The sequence below is a fragment of the Pistacia vera genome, unplaced genomic scaffold (assembly GCF_008641045.1).
Source record: "Pistacia vera cultivar Batoury unplaced genomic scaffold, PisVer_v2 Contig274, whole genome shotgun sequence".
NCBI classification, from domain to species: domain Eukaryota; kingdom Viridiplantae; phylum Streptophyta; class Magnoliopsida; order Sapindales; family Anacardiaceae; genus Pistacia; species Pistacia vera.
The window spans coordinates 296014-320011 of NW_022196084.1; the positions used below are offsets into that span (position 1 = coordinate 296014).

Consider the following 23998-nt stretch of genomic DNA (forward strand, 5'->3'; position numbering starts at 1 on the left):
CTGGTAGCGATGGTTCCTTTGAATATTATGTATGATAGGCCGACAATTGGGCAGCCCCAGCCCCACCTCTTTAATGTCCGTGTCTCTGAGTTGTGATCCAGTTAAAACATTATACGTTCATGAAGTTTTTTATTTTAATAATACTATAGACTCCTAGTATCATCATTTAGGATTCAAGAAAATATAAAGCATGGCGTACAGTATGTCTAAGCAGTCATCTCTTGGCACAAGCATGAAGCATGAATAGAGCTGCACAGCATCTTATCATAAAATTAACAGTTTGTTCTATAATTGCAATCATAATAAAGAGAAATCGTAATACTACACTTATAAATAAATTTTACAAAGATCTTTATACAAAGTGATGTGACAAAAATTGAATGGAATAATAGATTTAATGAGTTTAATTTTTTGTTTTACTCTTCTATTCATTTTTTGACATCCCACTTTATACGGAAATATTTGTAATAGTGGGAAATCTTTGTAAGATTTATTTGTAAGTATAATATTATTGCATCAGAAAACGTGTTTACTGCTACTTGTCCTGTATCTAAGTAAAACTTCTTACAATCAATGAGCCATTTGGGTCCTTTCTTACAATTTCAAAACCATGCAAAATTTTCTCAAAGAATATGCAGAAAGCTATTTGACCTCTGCAACTGAAATAAGAATTTACCAACCTTATGAGATCCTCTTTCTGTACTTGAGCTTGATGCGGTTCAATTGGATCAGGTCAAACTTGTCCAAAAGAAACCTTGTTAACTGTTGCTTCAATGGAGCTATGGTCACTGATTGTTACTGCGTCAAACTTACAGGGCATCTAATAGAAACTTCTTAAAATCATACTCTCTGTTCGTTTCCCTTACATGTTTATCTATTCACTGCAGAAGTTCTAGCAAGAACTTGCAGAAACTGAGTTTGATCTTGACATGGAGGACGAAGTATTCAAGAACTCGATGCAATCTTCTATAGCTTCAGCTCTATGAGAGTCGATTGAGTCTGCTAATGACCTTGATCTTTGCAAAGTGGATGAAGAAACTTTACGTGAAGACCTCTTTGGGGTAGACACAAAACGAAGAGCTCTCGCCACTCTAGCACCAAGACGCCTGAGTAAGCTTGCCGGTGAAAATCTTGAACTTCTGGGTACTCTAAAACTGAAAATTCCAACTATGACTCGCCTCCTGTTTCCGGCTGATCTTGTACTGCCTCCATGTTTGAGAAAGACCGTTGGTTTATCATTGACATCAGGGCTGAAACTCACACGCTTACTCGCTCTACTCGACATTTTTGAGCTTGCAAGAGGGTTCCAAGTGAAGAAGAAGAAGAAGAAATGGGTCTTCTTTTTTTGAAAGAGAGGGATAGTAAGAAACGGAAAGAAAGGCAGTTTGGCAAGGTTATAAGGAGTATTTATTGATGAATAAATAAAAGGGGTAAAGGGCAAAATAGAGCTCTGAAGAAAGAGATAAAAAGAAAGGATTGGGTTTTCTCATTGAAATGAGGAATAGGCAGAGAGTTAATTTGTGGAAAATATTAATGCTTGTTCAAAACAAGTTGACTGTAGAGAGGGTATCAAATCAAAATTCGTCCCTTCCTAGAAGACCATTCAATTAATTCATATACGTGCATGAGCCATGCACATGGCCTATCTGTAGCCCTACATTTTACGAAACCCTTAATAATTATAATCTAAACTCATCATCACATGCCCCAAGTTCTTCTTATCTTTTGTCTTTTTTTTTGGATAACCGGTAATGTCCAGGCTAGTTTACATGTATCTTAACTAATCTCTGAGATCTTAAAATTATCGGTCGGATAAAAGCTCTAGTGGCTACCTTTATTAGCAACTGAAGAGTGATTCAAATTCAGGAACTCTTGAGTAATACATTCAAAAGTTCTTATTGGACCACTTGACCATCCATAGGTAGTTAAGTTCTTTTGATCTTAATCTATTATTGCTTGCAATAGTCTCAAAAACATATAAGTATCAAATTCAAGATCTTTCTTTATTTTTTGTGTAATTAACAAACTAAATTCCAACTTAGTATGATGAAAAGTCAAAAGTGAGAAGGAAAATATATATACATATAGGAATTTTCTCGGAGAATACATAGGCAAAGCTGGCCTATTCACCAGCTTTGTAGACTTATGGTATAGCAGAAATTAAACCTGGGAAATTGGGGTTGGTCAAAAAAAGGAGAGAGTGGTGGAGCCATTAAAAAAGGGAAATTAAGACTGAAGTAAGTAGTAGTAAAAAATGAAATAAAAAGAATAGGAAGACGGGACAACACATAGACAATAAGGTGATACTCTTTTATAAGAGCGGTGCTTTTGAGGAGCCTGAGGGCCTACTATTTTCTTTTGTTTGTCATGTTTCTTGATTCTCTTCTGGAATTAGAAGTGGGAGATGGTCCATGTTTTGATGAGAAAACTGAAAAGAGAGGGAATCTATTTGAATATGAGGTTGAGGTATGGCTTGGCCTTGGCGTGAATATTAGGGAACTTCAACTTATCTCTTTATAACTTTAATTCTGTTTACCACTTTTACAGAAGAAAAATGAAAAATATTCCTGTTGAACTATCTATTTGCCAGGATGTGTTTTTTGACTAGCAGACAGCAGCTTAAAGGATATCCCAGATGTGTATCAGGTTTAACCATTCATATTCACAGTCAAGCTATAGCTAGCTACCATTTCCAAATAGCAATGTTCTTGTCATTTTATGTTTACATGCAGTGTAAAACGTGAAGGACTTTAGACTCTTCATCCAAAACATGGACTGAATGGTTGGCAAGAAATTAATGCTTTGAGTTTTCTTTTAATTTTGTGACTCTGTAATAGTGTGCTGAAAATATCATGCGAAGAAAATGACAACAGAAGGGAGGAGTGTATATGGCTGGAAATCGATTTTTCTTTTGGTCCATATCATGTAGTTAATTATCAGAAGATGGTGGTCCGTGTAGGTGACCATTGATTAATGAAATAATACTAAAAACTTATTGGCAGCCATGAGTGCCGTAGTTGGACCAAAATTCTCAGATTATGGACTTCTGGTTATGGTTCAAGCAACAAGAAAAGTAATGGGAATTTACATAAATAAATCTAGGTGATTAAAAGTACATTAGATGACGAAATGTATAGTGTATTCATATTTAAAGAGAAAGAGTAATGCCTATTGGCACCCACTTTTTATTTTTCTTGACCCCAATTCTAAATTTATCCCATTTTAAGATTTTAGTTGTAATAATTTCCTCTTCTTTGAAGAAAAATTTAGTTGTAGTTATATTCTTGCTTTGCAATTTGAAACACTATAGGTACTTAAATTTCTTCCTTTCAATGAATATGTTTTTAAGATTATAATAGAAAATATTTCAAATAGGATATGAAATCTCTGGAACTTGGTAAGAATAGCATACTCTTCAAATAGGATCTGGCCAGCCGCCAACTGCTGGTGGTGGTGGCTGGCAGCCGACAATGGTGGGCTGATCTGGTTGTGGTCTTAAGTAATTTGGTTGAAGTATAAGAGTAGTAATATCTTAAAAATTTTGTAGATAAGGTTAAAATTGTCCATGAAGATTCTTGTAAATTATTTAGATAACAAAGGCTTTGCTTATTATTTCTATTCATATTCCTAATCCTATTCCCAAAATACTTATTTGTTTTGTTATTTGAGAAATATTAGTATATATTTTAATTACTTTTAGACCCCTAAACTTTATTAATTTCATTAAATACCCCCAGAAAAAAGTTTAAAAATTAACAAAAACACCCCCACCCACCCATACTTGCCAGATTTCGGCAACCACCATCGGTGGTAGCCAGAATCTATCACAAGGGCCTACAAATGACTGAAACTGGCTTGTAATTCACCGATCTGGCATTTTTTGGGCCAAATCCACAGTAGATATGACCGTTAGTGACGGTCAGGTCTGGACTTTTGCGACCGTTGACGGCCAGATCTGGCCTTGCCATATCAACGCCCTACCCGCCAGATTCGACCAATTTGCGTCATAACGCCAGCCAAATTCCGACGGTGGTGGTCAGAATTTGGCATTGTGGATGGGTGGGGGTGTTTTTGTCATTTTACAAAAATTTTATATATTGAGGTGTTTAGTTAAATTAGCAAACCTAGGGGTTTTTTTTTGTTAATTTTTAAATTTTACCTCGTAATACTTCCCTATTCAACTACTTAATATTATTCCCAAAATCATATCCAAAATAACAAAACAAATGGACCTAAGGATATTAATGTTTTAAAAAAATTATTAATAAGAGATAAAATTATAACAATAATAAAATTATAACAATAATAAAATTATCAAGTAATCTCAAAATACTTGATAATAATTAGATTATCATTTATATAATCGACAATGATTAAGATTATTATAATTTTATATTACTCGACAATTAAACAAAATAACGTAAATAATATAATATGATATTATTAGAATAACGTGGAATGCCCTCTCAACCAAACGCACCCTTAAGAGAAATGAGATTCAAAAGTTGAGATTTATAATATTAAAACATGAAGACTTTACTCTTGAGACGTGGAAGACAAGATTTGTAAAATGGATCCGATCTGTCTGTCATATGTTTCATTCACGTGACTTAATCGGACCCACCTGATCCAGTGGTGATCCAAATTAAATTTGGTTCACCTAGTTGGAACCAAACCATTGTTGGGCTGGCTCACCTTGAGGATCAGTCTGCTAAAAGACTAAACAAGACTCTCAATCTAGCTGGGCCACAACATTTAAAACTAAAAATACAAAATTGGCAAGAGATTCATTTTGATTTTTGATTTAAACATCAAAATCCTATATACTTTCATTTTTTTTTTTTTTTTTATCATTGGAGTGTACAGGTCAGTTTATATGTATCTCAACTAATCACCTTTATTAGTATCTATTGATACAAAAATCTGTATCAATCAGAGAATTCTGATTGACCATGTCAGAACTGGAATGGATGTGCGTGTAATTACGAATAACTAGCAGTGGATGAATAATAAATACAATAAAGTAAATAGTAGAGAGATTTTTAAAGTAATTCGACAAGTTGAAACTTGAGTTTATATCCACTGTTATCTTATTATTTTTGAGAGCTTACAAAGAACAGTATAATTCTTAGAAAAATTTGCTTAGAACAATTGTCTAGCCCTCGAAAACAAGTTGTGATGGCTTTAAATAGCACCAATTTATATGATAGAGTTGAGGTAAGATTTAAATACGTATGATTAGAAAGTTGCATGATCTTCGGCTACCTTAGTTGGAATTTAAATCAATCTTAATATTTTCCTTCCAAATTAAACAAATCTAAATATCTTCTCTCCTAATGAGGAATTATCTTTTTCAGATTAACCGCACAACAGTGTTAAACTCAGAAGATCATAAAACCTCTTTTTACTATTTTACTATAAGGTCATCCAATGATGATTACTATCCTATATACTTTGATTACTCTAAACAATCATCTACTCAATTCATTTATCTTAAGCTAGTTCTAATTATAAGAGACTTGCTTAATTGTATGAGTGGGGTCATTACAAAAAACAATTGCAATATGTTGTTATATCTCGAAATAATAATTAAAAAAAAAAAAAAAAAAAAAAAAATAAGGGGGAATTTATACGACATGATACTTAAATAAACAAAACTGATGACCTCAAACGTAAGTTCTTTACGGTTTACAGTACAAAACAACACATGTGTATTTAGATAATCCAAAAAATGGCCGCCCAATCTTCATTACTTGATAAAACTTGGTTGAGTATAATAAGTAGTCAACAATATTTAAATGAGGAAGATCATATTAGCATTGGATAGATGAAATATTAGTGTGTTTCAGAAGATGATCAAGAAATCAAAGTAAAGTATATTCACTGGAATATTTCATTATTCTCAGATTCATATACAACCCATATGCCTCAATTTGACTCACAAAAAGCCAATAATCATTCTTCAAATTGTTGATGAAAATTTCATTCAATCGCTATCACATAACCCAATTTGAACATCATTTAAGTGAAGAAATATGGATTCACATAACCGATTTACTTTTTAAACAAGAAATAAAAAAAAACTCAAACTCTCTTGAAAATCGACAATCCCTTTTAAATCGATTACTAATAGGGTGGTTGTTAGAGTTTTTGTACAATTGATAATTCTAAAATCTCAAAAGATTAATTAAAATGTACGTAAACTGGTCCAAACATTATCCGTCATACTGCAAAAGCTTTTATGATAAAAACTTCAAATAGAAAAAAATACAAAAATGGGTTATCCTGAAAATCCCAACTTGTGGGTAATAAGAGGCATCGGAGTTACACCTGGCAGTGAAGAAGGGACAAACAAACAGACCCAATGCCTTCATCTCTCTTGTTGAAACATACTTCGAACTTAGCTTAGATTAAAGTTTTTGCTAATATATGGCACATGCTTAATATTATCTTTATAAGAAGCATAATTTAGTTATTTTTTTATAATCTAGAAAAGATTATAAGAAGATTAGGGTAATGAGTTGGTGATTGGTTTCCCCATGGTATTATAGGAGAAAGGCGTCACGCCATCACCCAGGGACAGGCACCCAATAAGCATATACTGAAACTCCTTCAATTTGATACCTTTCTCACTCCCGCCTTTCAAAGAATATCCGTTCTTTCTGTACTCTTCAAATTCTGCAGATTCCGTCTAAATCTTTAACAAGTTATTAATCATTAAACAATTTCTATATCCTATTTGATACTTGCTTCATCAATCGTCATGACTCCTTGTTATTCTCTCTCTATAAATCCCTCTCTCCATCCTCCGTACTTGTGCTCTAACTCTATTCCTTCTTCTTCAAACTCTTCTTTTTCTTTTCAAGTTTCTTCTTTTACTTCTTCAAGAACAAAACCCATTTCTTTGACTTGCAGAAGTTTTGATTTTTTAAGTGCTAGTAGTCCGAGAATTGGGAGAAGGAAACAACTTGTTCTTGTTAAAGCTGATAATAACAATAATAACAACGACAATATGACTATTACAGAGGTCAGAGAAGAAGAGGAAGAGAATCCTCCTTTGATTGACTCAGAGAACAATGCTAGGCCTCGTCGTATTGCTCTCTTTGTTGAGCCTTCTCCATTTGCGTGAGTTTTCTTTTTCTCGGCTTCTTTTGTCCTTTTATTGCAAATTAAAGATACCCTTTGGTTTGAATTGCTTCAATGTTCTTAATAACATAGCTCTCCCGTTTAATTGTTGGAATTTAAGTTCTGGGTTAGTTTGCTTTCATGATTTCAATTCTTGTTATTTCTGTTTTCTGTTTTGTTGGTTTTGGTTCGGTTAGTTATAAGTTTTTTTCATATGTCAATAACTTTCGTCAATAACTAGGAGTTACTTTTAGTGGCTGTTGTTCTTGTAACAGTTGTCTAGTGTACTATGCCAGCTCCCACTGGTTTCAAGTTCAACTGGTGATCAATCCAATGTTGCATGATTAAATTTTTATCAATCTTGTACTTTTTGGTTTGGTTTTTTTATGTATTCTGACTCTGAAAATGTTGGTTTACTGGTAATTGGGTTAGCTTTGACCTCTAGGCTGCTTTATCATGTGGAGTGTTTGTTATACAAGTTACGAATTGTTGGTTAATCTGTGGTTATGATAGATAATTTTTATTTTTATGTTTCTGGAATGTACTCCTCTTGGGGTTTAGTATGAGGAACTTGTAGTTTATGTAACTGGTATTAGATCTCAGTCCTTAAGCCAGATGAATAGTAATTGATGGTCATTCTGAAAATTGCTGACTGCTGAGTATTAACTCTGCTATTCTTCTTAATTTTAGGACCACTGCTTGCTGCAGATGATATCTGCACTTCCCTGAAACTTTCCTCTGTGCATCAGAGTGGGAAGTTTCCGCATAAGTGTAGAGACGCTACATTGAATATAAGTCTATGAAATAATATGATGTCAGGAAAAAGATTTTGATCCTGTAAGAAATCTGAAGTATCTTCAGATTTGGGAAAAATGCTTTAGAGATGACATTACATTGTCAATGTAGAATATTTAGACTTTAAATTAAACTTAAGATGTCCTAGGCACACTATGTCTTTGAAATTGTGTAGACAGAACGCTTATCATTTCAAAATAACCTTATAAAAAGGGCAAAGAAATTTTAAAATGTGCTTTAGTGAAAAGAGATGAAGCGTCTAGTGCATGACTAAAATCAGGTTATATATTTTTTCATTTGTGTTGTTTATCCTGTTAACTGTTTCAGTTTTATATGTAGATGGATTCTATTTCTATTTTCTGTTTATCCTGTTAACTGAATGTTAAAATTCTGAAAGTTATACCTCTTGATTTTGCAGATATGTTTCAGGATATAAGAACCGTTTCCAGAATTTTATTAGATATTTACGTGAAATGGGAGATGAGGTACATTTTTCACAAACCTGCATCTGGTTATTGTTGACTTTCATGTTTATGAGAGTAGTTTCTATGATGCACAAGACAAGACTTACTTGAGCCCTACTGCAAGTTTATGCAGATCAATGAACTTATGTATCTGGAATGTGATCATATTGTTTGTTGACCCTTGATTTTCTCAGATGTGGTTTTAATTCAAATTGCAACAATAACCTTTGAAAAAATAATGATTCAAACGACAAAGAGCCTAACTGAGCTCAGAGTGGCTCAAGCTCCTGAGTCCATTGCCATTCCAAGCCAAGCTGTCAGCTGGCCTTTTCAAACCCCACATCAAAATTTCATATAGCTTGTAAAAAATTCTTCTCATGATAAACTAACTATCTGCTGATTGATTGCATGCATAGGTAATGGTTGTGACAACACATGAAGGAGTGCCCCAGGAGTTTTATGGAGCAAAATTGATTGGCTCACGGAGGTTATTTTAAATTAAATGTCATTATTTCCTCATTTGGAACATTTTCTTATGTGTCCCTTCAGAGGCAAAAGACTAATTTGCAATTAATAAAAGTATTGAAAATGCTGACCTAGAGACTCAAACCTTAGATATTTAAAAGTAGAAAAGTGAGTTGTTTCTCCAACCTACTTCATTAACTACTTGAGAAAGTTAATTTTGTAAGCATCAGAAAACAGGAAGAACAATAAAACAAAATAAAAGATCTTTTTTGTTCTCTTAAATTGCAACAAAGATGTGATCCCATTGTTTGGAGAATCACTAGATTAATAAAAATATAATAAGTGCTTTTTATATGTGAATATAGTTAATAACGAGTTCAGCATTCTCACATGACAGCAATTGGTAATTTTCTTAATCAATGTTTGGTGATTACCGTTTTGTGTGATCTATCTTCTATTATCTTTCTTTACTGTCTGTTTCTAGCAGACTGCTAGAACTGCTTGACTTAGGAGCCTGTGCACATACTTCTGTTATGTGGCAGTGCTTTTGGTTTTGAGAATTGTCCATTCCTTTTGGCTCTCAATTTTTCCGTCTCCTCTTTGCAGCTTCCCTTGCCCTTGGTACCAGAAAGTGCCTCTTTCCCTAGCACTTAGTCCCAGAATAATTTCAGAGGTTGCTCGGTTTAAACCTGACATAATACATGCATCTTCACCTGGGATCATGGTAAGTTTGTAATGACTAATGGTTTCTCTTGAGTGTTGATTCTTATGATCTCTTTTCAAGAAGAACAAATGGCAGAACTAGAATATTTGGGACATGGCTGACATTTTCTAACTTTTGTAGGTTTTTGGTGCTCTGATCATTGCAAAACTATTGTGTGTACCAATTGTCATGTCATATCACACTCATGTTCCAGTGTGAGTTTAATTCTCTTCTATTTTTACGGTAAAATAATTTCCTTACTTGCATGCACACGCTGTTATGAATTAATTTAATACAATTAAATGAGTAGAAAACTTATCAATTTCTTAAATTAGCATATGACATGTGCCTGATTTCTCTACATATGTAAATTATTGTTTAGGGGTAGGATTAAACTTTTTTCTTTTTTAAATCTGCAGATATATCCCAAGATACACTTTTAGTTGGCTGGTGACACCTATGTGGTTGGTTATAAGTAAGCTGTTTTTTTTTTTTTCCCCACTCTTAAGACCATATGATGATTTTTTTTTTTTTTTTTTTAATTATTTTTATTTGTATGCATTTTTCTAACAACTTGGTCTTCATTTTCAGAATTTCTTCATAGAGCAGCTGATCTTACATTGGTTCCATCAGCTGCCATTGCAAAGGATCTTGAAGCAGCTAGGGTGACAGCAGGTGAATACATGTGAACTGTACCTTAGTAAAATACTGCCTTGCAGAAACTGAATCTAGAATTATGCATCAAATACATTTGCTCATTTTCGTTTGGAGTTGTTCCCTGAATGTTTATCATATGTTGACTAGACAGCTATAATCTGTGTCAATTCAACAGTATCCATAACTAACTTGCTATTTCTTTATTTCAGCTAATAAGATTCGTCTTTGGAATAAGGGTGTAGATTCTGAAAGCTTCAACCCACGTTACCGCTCTCATGAAATGAGATTGAGACTAAGGTATAACCCTCATAATCTTTAACGTCCATTCTAGCCTTTCTCCAGGAACTTTTCTTATTACCATATGTTTTGATCTAAACAGCAATGGTGAACCTGAGAAACCATTAATAGTCCATGTTGGCCGACTTGGAGTGGAAAAGAGTTTGGATTTTCTCAAAAGGTAGTATTCCTCAGTCATGCAAACATGTATTGTTGCTAATTTTCTCCTCCAAATTAGTCTCTTTTTCTAATTATTTGTTGAAATAAAGATTAGTTAGTTTTTGCGCCCATTATTAAATGTTCAGGACATAACATGAGCTGGTGGGACTTACTTGAGTAAGCGGCTACTCATTTGTTTGCTTTACACCTCTTGTCCACCAAAACTACACTGACCTTGAAAATTTGATATCCATCAGATTTGTGTAGCCATTTTATAATCTCCTTTCTTTTTTATGGATCGAGTTTCAGCTGAAATTTCTTTGGTTAGCGACCTCACTCATGAATGTCATGATAGCTCTTTGTTCTTTGTAAATGTTGTTTGTGATTATTATCTTACAACCCCTTGACAGTTGGAGTACATGATTTCACAGGGTCATGGATAGACTTCCAGAAGCCCGGATTGCTTTTATTGGAGATGGTCCATACAGGTAATCAATTCATACATGCATACTCACTCATTTTCCTTTGAAGGCCATTCTCTAAGCCAATATTAGCTTACAAGATAAAGTGCATATTATAACCTGGGAACCTAACTGGATATGTTGACTGCTTTAACTTGACCTCGCCCATTTCAACATATCATTTCAGGAACCGAGCTCATGTAACCCAAAGAATGATGAAAATAGTTTAAGTTGATCTTACTTGATCAAGAGATATTATTCAAAACTAGATGTTTCTTTTGGCATATTCTTATGTGATATTGATTATATCATTAGTCTGAAATTAAGAATGTTTCAAATCCCATGCGTGTCAAGTTACAAAACATGGCTTCTTTTTCCACAGGGAGGAACTGGAAAAAATGTTCACTGGCATGCCTGCAGTGTTTACTGGAATGCTACAAGGTGAAGAGCTATCCCAGGCATATGCTAGTGGGGATGTTTTCGTGATGCCTTCAGAATCTGAGACACTTGGACTAGTAGTTTTGGAGGCCATGTCTTCGGGAATTCCTGTGGTGGGAGCTCGTGCTGGAGGAATCCCTGATATTATTCCTGATGATCAGGAGGGCAAAACTGGCTATCTCTTTAATCCAGGCGACCTGGAAGACTGTTTGAGTAAATTGGAGCCTCTGTTGCACAACAAAGAATTGAGAGAAACTATGGGGAAAGCCGCACGTCAGGAAACGGAGAAGTATGACTGGAAGGCAGCCACTAGCAAGATACGCAACGAACAATATAACGCTGCGATTTGGTTCTGGCAAAAGAAGAGAGCGCAGCTATTGAGTCCTTTACAATGGCTGGCAAAACGTATCTTTCCAGCAGCAGAAATCAACTACAGTTGATGCAGAAACATCCCAAAGGATTCTTCAGCAAACTTCTCAGGAATCAGTTGTCATTGTAAACTTTCTTTGGGCTTAAAAGAAAGCCCATTAGGGGGGTGCGTCTGGTTGATTAATTGTGATATTATTGATTGGTTGTCTGTGTTTTTGGGCTGTGAAATATGTGGTTAGTTATGCTGTTCCCAATGCAACATTCCATTCATTTGAATGTCAGCTTTGGCTTAATAAGCATCCTAGTTAATTTCTACAGCATTTCTAACCTGTTAGTCCCTTGGTATTATGCTGCACAAAGTTTCCGGTAACAAACAAATTTGTAAGTAGCAAACTAAAATCTCTATAGATAAGTCAAATCTGCCAAACAAATTCTTCTCTGTTCTAGCTTCATGGACTTCATCTTTTAGGGGTTTGATAAAATTTGTCGATCAACATAATCCTAAGATAAGTATCTCTTTTTAAGTATCAGATAAAAAATTCAATGGTCCTAATTTAATTTTTCATTTTTCTCAATTAGCTGCAAAACTTAACTCCTCTATTTCCAAAACTTATTTCCGGCTTCAAGTTCCTTCTCTTGCTGTTGTACCTCATTTTTTTTTTTGGTGAAAGTCTCATGTCTCCCCATACTTAAAGGTATGAGACTAATCCCATTCAGGGTTCAGGTAAGTACCACAAGGTGCTTTCAGCACCGATTCGAATCCCTGACATTACAGGTAAAGTTCGTCTCACTTGAAACCTAGTTACCAGTTGGGTTACACCTCATGGTTGCTGTTCCACCTTCTTCTAGCTGTCAAACTTAGCTCCTTTATTAAATTAGGACCACCTTATTCAATGGTCCTAATTTAATTTTTCATTTTTCTCAATTAGCTGCCAAACTTAACTCCTCTATTTCCAAAACTTATTTCCCGCTTCAAGTTCCTTCTCTTGCTGTTGTAACTCATTATTTATTTATTTATTTATTTTTTGTGAAAGTTTCATGTCTCTCCATCCCATACCGAAGGTATGAGACTAATCCCATTTAGGGCTCAGGTAAGTACCACAAGGTGCTTTCAGCACCGATTTGAATCCCTGACATTATAGGTAAAGTTCGTCTCACTTGAAACCCAGTTCGTCTCACTTGAAACCCAGTTACCAGCTGGGCCACACCTTATGGTTGCTGTTCCACCTTCTTCTACGCTACTGCTCTTCTAACAATTGCCAGATTAACAATTGCCCTTTGGTCTCTTCTGATTTCAGTTCCTACTGGCATCGGTATGAACTTCACCATGAAAGATCTTGCTGGTGTGTTACCAGAGAAGCAGTTTAGTGCGTTCAATGACTTATATTATAATTTTAATAAGGGAAAATATACACCATTTAAGCCTCAACAAAAATAATACCAGTAGTGCTTTTTTTGCCCCGTTTTTATCTATTGATTTATATAAAAAATGAAAATCTTTTGTATTATGAAATCGAAAAACTTTGAAAAATATATGAACTCTTAGCAGATTAGCTGGAAGTCTGGATAAGAGATCAAAGATTTTATAGCATTATCGATTCTTCTTCTGTTCTTCAATTTCTTAATCCAATCTTTTTAAGGAATTAAAGAGGGAAGAAGTTAGCGGAAAAAGTTAGGATTTCTAAAATGAGTAAAGGAGTTCAATCGCAGGATTCTTATGAGATAGACCATTTTAAGTGAAGAGTTGTTCTGAACTTTGAAGTGAAACAGAGTGTTCATAGCTTACTGGTAAACAGTAAAACATTAAATTTTGAGGTTTAATTTCTTGGTCAGTCCTTGCTGCAGTCGCATATCACTATGACCGCGGAGAGTTCAACTTCATACTTGGGTGCAAATGGTAAATAGAGCCATTGCCATTTACCAAGTTCAAATCACCTCTCAAATTTCTGGGTAGATCGTATGAACCACAGAGCTTTTGAAAAATATCAAACTTTTAATTTAAAATCATAGCAGATAGATTACACACAAAGAAAGACTCAAGCTCAAGGCTTGATATTTGCTTTCAGAATATTATAGAAATCCCATTATGAAACATACTGCATGAATTCCAAATCATTCTCAAGCCCCAACATAGTTTCAGGCGCCAACACAACCTCAAGATCAACGCTCCCGTTTCCTTCTCTTCCAGGAAACGCCGAGATCTTCCCATCGAATTTGTTGGCCCTACCACTCCTAACCGCCAAAGGTCGGCCCCACCCAAAATCATTATTATACATCGGGAATCTCGGTGAGCTCCCCATCGTGATTGATGCACCGTCGAAGTTCCCTAGCGGGAACAGTCTCGGGTTCCTCTCCCAATCCGCTACACCTCGCCGCACCGTAGCGTCGTCGTGAGCTATCACGTTCTTGTGTAGCATATCGGCTCCCCACGACAAGTCACGTGACAAGAGCTCCCCGGCTGGAGCAAAGGTCGGGATGCTCTGTATCGCGTTGCCAAAGTAGTGTGGGTCCAGTCTCGGCTCCAGCCTGTGTCGACAGTTCACAGCCATGCGGAACGTTGTCGTCTTACTTGGCGCCAGTTTCCTCACGCGTGTCACGGACCTCCACAGCTGCGCGCATAATGACTGAAACGAGGAAATCTCCGCCGTACGGTTTGAATTGTTTTTTAATAAACTCTCCAGAGCGGACGTTATCTCTCCGTTAACGGTTATCCAACTGTCGTTACTTTGCTTCCCCATAATCTCGGAATTTGCCGGTTTATTTTTCAAAATTCCGTTATTGGCTCTGAATTTCATTTTCAAAATAGCTTCTCTGCTGAAATTAAAAATCCTTTCCCGCAACGGCTCGTTGCCGGAGAAAGTAACTTTGGGGCCACCGGCGGGGAATTTCAGCACGGCCGGTGAGTCAAACACGGTGTCACGAGAAAGGTCTGGAGATTTCGAGATTTTTTTCACTCCTTTGCAAATTTCAGCAAATGTATTAAAGAAATGCCAGAACGAAGTGCCGTCAGTAACGGCATGATTAACGGTACAGCCAATGAAAACACCGTCAGCCAGCTCGGTTACTTGAACGGCGGCTAACGGCTTGTTGTGGCCGGCGTAACTGAGTGTTCTGTCATAAGTAAAGAACTCTTTAAAACAATCAGGGACATCGAGCGGGGACAGAAGATTATGAGTATTCAAAAAAGTAGCTTTCGCTTCAATGAAGTCGATTCCCGCGTCGTTACAGATGATGCTGACATGGCCTTCAGAGTTAGTAATGAGACGGCCGGCCATAGCAGGGAAGTGAGAAAGAGTGGTGGAGAGAGATTGTTTGAGTAAAGAAATGAGTTGGGTAAACGAATAAGGAGGATTTGAGAGAAGAACGCCTTTCTGTATGTATTGACAAGAGAGCATAGGAAGATCAGAAACAGAAAGCCTTAATGTTTTGATTCTTGATTTTTGATCTGGGTATATGGTGCATTTGGAGACAACACAAGTTGAAGAAGAAGGCATTGTGTTTCGTTATAGTTAAATTTCTTCACTGGAGATGGAGAAGAGAAGAATCAGTGAATTTGTGTGTGTGGTTTTGATAAATCGGTTGGGGTTTATATAGGAGGAGGAGGGGAGGTTGGATTCATGAACTTAACAGGTGGTAGTTGTTGTAGGTATAGTACTGTGTCGCCATATCCATTAGTTTATTAAATTTAATTTAATAATAAAATTTAGAAACAGAAGATGTATGAAAGAGAGTGCATGATGTTTGTGTAGAAGAAGAGACACTGTGGTTGTGGAGGTGAATGACCCATGTCATCAAGTTAATATTGAAGTTTGGGCTACTGCAACTCTGTAATAAACAAAGCAAAGATCTTTAAGACCTGCGAATTTAGCAAACTCCATAGGAATTCACTGATTCAATCGAATCCCAACTCGTGAATTGTTTCCACCTTGTTTTCAACATCCTTGTCATGTGCCAAGATCTTTCATTTGTAGGGAAACGGTACTGTTCAACTTGTAAATGGTAATGAAAACAGAGTATACATATTGACACAGTGAGTTGTGTAAAAATAGGCCGGTACTTGCCACGTTGTTGATAAACAAGTCTCAATCAAATAAACTTAATTATAATAAGTTTGAAGGTAAATATGAAAAATAATTCAATATCTTAAAAATAAATAAACAAATAATATGTTTATATAAATGGTGATAACTAACTCTAACAAGAATCTCAATTAAATAAAGAATAAAATCCTAATAAAACATGAAATTAATTAAAAGAAGAAATCATCACGTTGACTAATTATATAAGATAGAAAAAACATTTAGAAAACTTAAACGACTTCGAAACACGTCGAAACAATAGATTTTGGCCTAAAAAACGACCCCCAACTAGGGGATTAAGTTGCCACATCGTTAGGTTCGAAATTAGTTTTCCGTTGGTAACTTATGGATCCCGTGACTCTTTTCAAATTAAAAGTTATAATTATTTTAAATTAATATGTTCGCGTTTAGGTTTCTCACTATCAGTCTGATCATGAATTTATCTACTAGATATTCCACCTCAGATGGTAATAATATTACGATGAAGTTATTAATCCGTAATATATTGATGAAAAATAACAAAAATGACGTGAAATAAAGTTGAAAATAAGGAAAAGGTTGAGTCGTTCAAAGTTAGTCAACAGATTCAAGAACATTTATGATTGGAGATGTGAATATCAAACATCGCACTAAATATTCATGATGCATGTGCTCTAATTTTGAGCTTCCAGGAAAGACGAGTTTATCATATCCAGACGTGTCTAGACTAGGACTAAGACTTACCTCACTAATCACTTTCCCTCGCATTTCCTTTGACCAAACTCAGATAAAATTAAAATCATTTTAAACATGGAACCAACACTCATATTTTCCATCCATCCGATTTTGGCCGTCCATAACACTGCTTATTATTCATTTTTTTTTTTTTTTTTGGTGGTATTTGGGGTGTCCGGACCAGTTTATATCCAGTTTAACTAATCCTAGGGTCCGTTGAATATTATTATAGTAGACGGCCACAAAGTTTGAACCTAAGAACTCAAAGAAGGAAACAAATCTCTTTGACCGTCAGGCCAATCTTTTATGGTTTAAAATATTATAAACAACAAATGGCAGAGGAAGATTCCTTATTTGTAACCATGCCTAATTGTCAATCTCTAATCATATTTTTTTCTAGTTTCTGTAAACCTACCTTATAATTCCAACACTTATGTTTCTTAAATTATGGGGCCGACCAAATTTAATTATAAAATTAGGCTCTAACTGCAGCTTGCTTTGCCTCTAACCGCAACAGGTTTTGGCACTATTAATTTAAGAATCGGCCATGGCCAAAACTCCACTCTTTGAGTAGTGCTGGCTGATTTAATTAAACAGCTATTAACATGTGCAATAATTATTTTAATTACAAGGATTGGAAACCTTTGAAGGTGCCTTTGGTGGGGTCTGGCTATTGGACCCTTATCCATTTTTATTAAATTAAAGAAAAGATCCACCTAGAAAGCAAATGGAAACGTAATTATGATCTCTGGGAAGGAATTTCCTGAAGAACAATATGTTTAAAAGGGTCATTAACTTTTAATCAAAAGAGAGAATCTCAATTATATCTAATCAGTGGTAGTCCCAGAAACCAGATGGACATGAAAGATGGAATATTATCGAAGGTATACAGTACAGTTAATATATATGGACGTGATGAAGCTCCTCAAACCAAGTAAACAAAAGTCTAATGAGATTTTAATATTTGCTTTAGCCAAAGTAAACGCTCACAGGAATCGAGTACCTATCTTTGTGGAAAAGAATTTGGCAACGACTGAAGAATAACATACCAAAATTTCGTTGCCAAACTGACATGGATTTCCACTAAACCTTGTTATTTAAAGCAACGTTCATCATTTCTTACAAAAAAAATATATATATATAATATATAGACATCCTTATTTTCAAACACGAATCACTCTCAACCTTCCTTAAAAAACTCCAATATGAACATTATTCATAAAAGGAGGCAGGCCACCCACTTTTCTGGACCCTAGACTACTCTAACGAGTAGATATTGCAACTCAAATAGTAAATGAGATGTATCTTTACGGTAATTGGGTGGGAACCCTAGAGGCTAGAATTAAAGAACTCTTAGCGGTCGGCAGTTTCAGTGCATTTGGCATAACAAATGAGCTGTTCAAGTTTTGCAACGAGGAATCACTTAACCGCCCATTAAGTATAAGAGAATAAACGGGGACATCTTATTCTAGTTCTAGTAAGGGACCACTTGTCCGCTACGATATTTTATCAAATGAAGAACAACTTATTTCCCTTTGTATAAGACTAATAATATAGTGTATTTTTTCGTTTTACGTCCACTAATTTCGAGGACAATAATCACTTGCTGTTCTAACACATAATATATATTAAAAGGAAATACAAACAAATAAATTTTAACCATATATCACAAGTGTTGATACAAGATTTTGTACCCACTAGAGTGATCCGATTAATCTTGACGAGAACGGAATTGATGTGTACGTGATTATAAGTAACCAGCAGTGAATAATAGAGTGTAGTAAAGTGGTTCAGCGAGATGAACTCTTGAGCCTACGTCCATTGTTTTTGTATTTGTTATGAGAGCTTACAATGACAATCCTATAAATGTTTTCTAACCCCTCCCTCATCGTTAAAGGGTTTGTATATAAAGTTTGTACAAAGGAAAGAGCGAAAATAATGAGATTACAATTCAGTTCAAAATGCAACTCCAATATTCTCGCAATTGGGCGCTATGATTACGCAAAGATTACCATCGATATGATCCTTCCCAAGATATCTGGGATCTGAACTTATCTGTGAGTTGGTTGAACGACTGCAAGGATTGCTCGCGACTAGCTCGTGTTAGGTCGAGCTTATAACTCGATGAGCTCATGCTGGGTCGGACAATCGGTTGAGTTGGACTGATTCTGGATTGAGCTATTACCTCGCAATTCTCCGAGCTTGATGGAAAAATCACACACAACATCTGCCCCCTAGTGTTCGATGCTTGTTTCGAGCTTTGAAGACTATTGCTCTATTTGATATCAAGCTCGACATTATCGGTAGGGCATTAGATGGAAACTTGGTCGTGCTTCGAGAGTCGGACTCATGCCCAGTCGACGTACTCCACACTTGGACCTTTTCTCTTCTGCGTCACTCTTGATGAACTCGGAATTTGAAAAGAAAGGATAGTTGTGTAAATCCCACGCGGTCATATCGCATTAAATGTGGCAGCCTTTGGCAGTTACTTTTCATCACGCGAGGGTGACTATAGCTATTCACACGCAGAGTTGAGCCAACATGCGGCGACAGTTATGATTATGGCAGTTTGACGGTTCATCGCCCCTTGCAGATGGTTGCCATGTGGCCACATCCAAGGGCTGAGATTGCTCGACATATGGAGGGTCGAGATTCACTGTAGATCGATGGTTACGATCGAGCCCCGCCCTTTCATCTTCCATGCAAACCACTACAAAAGCGAACGAACTCTCTAGAAAGCTTACTCATCTTACAAAAACTTTCAAACATTCTTGCTCATTCTATCGCTCCTTCTTCATCTTCACGATGCTTTTTCCGGCGAGTTTATTATATTCTCTCATTCTGGTAAGGTTTCTTTTCCCTTCCTTTAGTTGTTTTCTTGATTTTCACGGCTGAGGGTGGCCATTGTCGTGGCCACATTAATTCTTTTAGGGCTTTACTAGGGTTTTTAAGTATATCTTTAGCGGTCTTAGGTTTAAGGAGGGTTTATCATGGCGGCCGTCGAAATCCTTGGTAGGTCGCGTCTCTGTTGTCTAGCGAGAGCTATCTCGGGTGCCTGAACTGAAAGCAAAGTATGGATAGGTCGCCGAGTTTTTTGAGCTCTGACAAATGTTCGCTTCTGTTTTAAATACCCAGAGGCGAGCTATAGTCATGTCTTCGTCCAACAGTCACACGATTGATTGCATGTGCGATTCCCCTGCGAGCTCGGTGGTCTTTGGGGGTATAATCCCTGAGGTTTTCAGGAAGGTCATCGCATGGAGCTTGGATCCTGAGGTGGCAGGCTCGTCCGATCACGCTTCTGTAGAGTTGGCTCAGTTAAGGCGGTCTTCGGTCCACAGGCTGCGGAAGGAACCACAATCCTCAATTAACATTGAGGATCTTAGGCGCATAAAAGAGACTTATGCACCTCAACTCAACTTGAGGGTTCTGAGGAACTTTCCTGGAAGAATCTCCACATCGGATGGGTGGCAATCTCTAAGACCCTTTTGAGATGTGGGGTGTTTATTCCCCCTCACTATTTCATCGATAGCGTTCTGAGACGGTTCGACATCGTCCCTCTCCAACTGTCCGTAGACTCATACGTCATAATCATAGGCTTGTACATAGCGTACATGATTGCTGAGCTGGGCAAGTCATCTGTTGAGGAGCTCGTCCATTTGTCTAGATTAAAGAAAGGTCAAGACTAATTACCAATTGTACTATCTTTCCAAGACGAGAAAGGTATGTTTCAATGGCCTAGTCGACGTTCCAAAGAAGGTCCGACATTGAGACTCTCAGTTTTTCTTTTGTGAGGTCGGGGAGACCAGTGTTTTTGTTTCGAAAGCTAGTAAGACTTCGACCCCCAGTGTGTGTGAAGGTCGTTTTCAAGCTCAATGGTTAAACTAACTGAACTTCTTTGCTTTGCAGTTAACGTTGAGCAGAATTTTCTCCTTACTGCAAGCTTGTATAGGCTTCAATGCTTCAGCACTTCATCGACCTTTCCGACAGGGAGCACAACATTAACGAGATTATCTCGCTTCCTCGCTTGAGGGCATACAACTTTTGCGAGGATAATGCCGAATTCCTTACCATCCTTGGGAAAGGTAAAGTGTTCACTTGCACGCGCTTCTTCCTTTTGTATAAGTAGGTCGCTTATTGCTTGCTTCTCTTTTTTCAGAAATGTGGGTCGAGAAACCGAAAGGTCTTAAGAAAAAGGCGGCAGCTTTTGGGGCTGCCAAGAAACTAGGGCTGTGCAAAATCGGGTATCCGAACCGGTTTTTCCCGAATATTCGGGTACTCCTAAAAGAGTACCCGCAAACCGAACTGCTTTTAAGGGTATCCGGTTTTTTGGGTACCCGAATTTGAATATTTTTGCATGAATTTTAATTTTTTACATTTCAAATTTCAATTTGTGAATACAATTTCTTCCATATACTAAATCAACTTTTAATTTAGTAACTTAAATACTTAAGATTTGAGGTTTTTGCCTCTTGCTCTTTAAAAGTTAAAGGAAAATAGGTTTAAAAACTAGGTTTTTTATTTTTTTTATTCTTAATAAGCCGGGTACCTAGTTCTCTTAAAATGAATAACCGATACCCGAACCGAAAATTCGGGTATCACATAGTAAATCCCCGAAACCGACCCAAATTTTCGGGTACCTGAAAATTCAGGATCGGTTCGGTTAGCGTGTTCGGTTTAGCTAATGGTTTTTTTTGCACGCCCCTACAAGAAACCATCGGTTGCTCCGACGACTAAGCTGCCCACTAATGTTGTTGGCATGAAGAGAACCAGGGGCAAACTTGGGGAAGGCCGAAGTGCAAAGAAGCTCGTGATTGCCTCGAAGGAAATTGGCAGGAAATGTGCCCTCTAGCCCTAAAAGGGGCTGGCGAAGAAAGCATCCGAGCCAACTGGAGGCTCGAGGAAACAGAAAGCACTCGAGCAATATGATGGCTCGGGCAAGAAGAAGTCGACTGAGCCTTAGAGGGGCTCGAGAAAGTAGAGGATGGTCAAGCAGCAGGCCAGCTCGGGCAGGTTGGTAGCCCAAAGAAATCTTTGGCTGAGGACTTGGCCAAGAAGAAATCCATTCCCATGAGTGAAGCTGCCGCTATTGTGGGAAGTAAATCTAGCTCGTCTCAACAAAGAGGCAAAAAGATGGATGAGGCGGCTCAAGTTGCAGTCGATGCATTAATCAATCAACTCCTGATCATATCAGCATTGGGGCCGTAGCGGCTAGGGATGTCGTCACTTCGTAAACCTTCGCGGGTGTTAGGAATTTGTCTCCCACCCAAATACTAGCTTGGGTGTGCAGTTACACGGTAAAGGTACTAGCAATGTGCTCATTCTCCCTTTTATACATATTGTCATTATTCCTCGCTAACTTTCACCTTTTTTTTTCTAGGCTGCCATGGCAAGCAGACTTCTCTATGATGAGTGCTATCCCACGTTGAAGGGCACTCATTAGGGATGGCAGCTAGCAAAGATGATGAAGGAGGATGCTTTGGCTAGGGTCCAGGTTGCGGAGAAGGAGAAAGAAGCGAAACAGGCTGAGCTTGAGCGACTTAGGGAAGAGATGGAAACCTTTGGGGTCAAAGAAAAGGAGTTCCTTGACAAAATTAAGGTGAGCGGGTTGTGTAGGCAAAGACTAAAGCCAAAGTGGCCGAGGCTGAGAAGGGTTTGGCACAGCAGCGAGGTGCCAATAATGAACTGAACTCTGAGCTTTCCTCGGTTCAAAAAACTGCCTTGGATTAGGAGGTAAAGTTCAAGTAGGCCTCTCTCAACCTTGCACAAGAAGTAGAAGGTTGACGAAATGCCAAGACTGAGACTGAGCAACTCAAGCTTCAAATGAAGGAGTTGAATGAAGCCATTACTAATCGAGCTTGGGAGACGTCGGTCTTTCTTGTGCAAAAATTGTGGGAAGCTTACCCCTCTATCAACTTTTCCATTCTTCCGTGAGCTTATCAAAAAGAGGTAGACAGGATGAGGACCAAAGCTCTGGGAATTGCCTATGTGTACTCAGATGATTTCGAGCTTGATGGTGAGGGCCAAGAGGAAGTCGAGGAAGTGAAGAGGAGACTGACCTTAAGCACGAGGTCGAGGATCCGGCTCCTCTGGCTACACTTCCCCCCATTGTTGCCAATCTTCCTTCGGGCGAGACTCCAAAAGATATGCCAACTCCCAACACCGAATAGGCTACCGTCACTCCTACCTTCAGGGAACCATCTATCCCAGTCGACGATGAGCTTCATGGTCCAGTTGATGGTGAAGCCCCTGTTCCTCCACCTGCTTAAGAAAAGTTTTTGTACCTTTTTTTTTTTTTTTTTAATCAAACCTTGTAATGAATGGAGGATATTTTTGCATGTCTCTGTCAAGCAATTTTTTTTTTTTTTTAATTTCTGCAAAGTCATTTAAATCGTCTTAATCAGACTTATCATAAAAATTCAAATTTTGCTCCAAGTTATACATAGCTCGCTTCTTGAGGAACTTTTTAAATATATGCAAGGAAATCTTATGCGACAACTCTGACTTTAGATTAATTGTCCATCTCGAGTTTTGGTCGTCGACTTATTACCGATTTCCCTCGATGTGTTTTACTTGAATTTTTCCAAATGTAACTTCGTCGATTTGGGGTATTCCACCCTTAATGAGTTAGATTTTGGCGTGGTTTATTGAGATAAGTTGCCTTTTTTCGAACTCTTGACTCTGAGTTTCTTAGATACGATTGCGTAAGTTGTGATTTTTGAAGCAATGAATGATAAAAGCTAAACAACAAATAAATAAAAATGGCAAACAAAGAAAAGTTATGAATAGTACCTCTTTTATTGATAGAACATTTTGGTCATAAATAACCTTACAAAAATGATCGAAAGAAAATTAAACATGAGTAGAACCCGAGCTACTTATTGGTAATACCTTCGCAGATGCTCAGTATTCCAGGTTTGCAGTATTGCTTCACCGTTAAGACATTCTAGATGAAAGGTTTCTAGTGTAAGCTTTTCGGAGATCATGAATGGACCTTCCCATTTGGGCCCAAGTTCCCCCAAGTTCGGGTTTTGAGTACCCTGGACAACCTTTCTGAGGACTAGGTCGCCCACTTCAAAGTCCCTATTCTTGACTTTGGTGTTAAAGTATCGTCAGACTTGCTGTTGATATGAGGCGAGCCTTAACTGAGACTTGGCTAGATGTTCTTCGATTAGGTCTAGCCTCAGGTAAAGAAGATCTTCGTTTGTTTCTTCTTGAAAACTTCCCTTCAAAACGAATTAATTTGCACTTCAACTAGGGCTATCGCTTCACACCCGTATGATAGAGAGAACGAGG

At 37.2% G+C, this 23998-nt stretch overlaps 3 protein-coding genes across 3 annotated transcripts; 1 reads left to right on the forward strand and 2 right to left on the reverse strand.

The window, feature by feature from the left end:
• Positions 1-177: 177 nt before the first annotated feature.
• On the reverse strand, positions 178-1461 carry LOC116133771 (josephin-like protein). The gene has a single exon (XM_031419460.1). The coding sequence runs from the start codon at positions 1283-1285 to the stop codon at positions 893-895; it is 393 nt and encodes a 130-aa protein (XP_031275320.1). The 5' UTR covers positions 1286-1461; the 3' UTR covers positions 178-892.
• Positions 1462-6606: 5145 nt separating this feature from the next.
• On the forward strand, positions 6607-12181 carry LOC116133765 (sulfoquinovosyl transferase SQD2-like). Its single transcript, XM_031419455.1, has 11 exons — positions 6607-7125; positions 8339-8405; positions 8801-8871; positions 9456-9573; positions 9694-9767; positions 9972-10027; positions 10144-10227; positions 10419-10506; positions 10589-10666; positions 11076-11132; positions 11488-12181. The coding sequence occupies exons 1-11, from the start codon at positions 6764-6766 to the stop codon at positions 11981-11983; spliced, it is 1551 nt and encodes a 516-aa protein (XP_031275315.1). The 5' UTR covers positions 6607-6763; the 3' UTR covers positions 11984-12181.
• Positions 12182-13885: 1704 nt separating this feature from the next.
• On the reverse strand, positions 13886-15485 carry LOC116133766 (BAHD acyltransferase DCR). Its single transcript, XM_031419456.1, has one exon. The coding sequence runs from the start codon at positions 15404-15406 to the stop codon at positions 13997-13999; it is 1410 nt and encodes a 469-aa protein (XP_031275316.1). The 5' UTR covers positions 15407-15485; the 3' UTR covers positions 13886-13996.
• Positions 15486-23998: the final 8513 nt, after the last annotated feature.

What these genes read in the sequence shown, in the direction of transcription:
- LOC116133771 (XM_031419460.1), bottom strand. Translation starts at nt 1,285, where the DNA reads ATGTCGAGTAGAGCGAGTAAGCGTGTGAGTTTCAGCCCTGATGTCAAT.
- LOC116133765 (XM_031419455.1), top strand. Translation starts at nt 6,764, where the DNA reads ATGACTCCTTGTTATTCTCTCTCTATAAATCCCTCTCTCCATCCTCCG. An exon ending in AAATTGATTGGCTCACGGAG is followed by an intron (nt 8,872 to 9,455) that starts GTTATTTTAAAT and finishes TCCTCTTTGCAG; the next exon opens with CTTCCCTTGCCCTTGGTACC. An exon ending in GAAATGAGATTGAGACTAAG is followed by an intron (nt 10,507 to 10,588) that starts GTATAACCCTCA and finishes TGATCTAAACAG; the next exon opens with CAATGGTGAACCTGAGAAAC.
- LOC116133766 (XM_031419456.1), bottom strand. Translation starts at nt 15,406, where the DNA reads ATGCCTTCTTCTTCAACTTGTGTTGTCTCCAAATGCACCATATACCCA.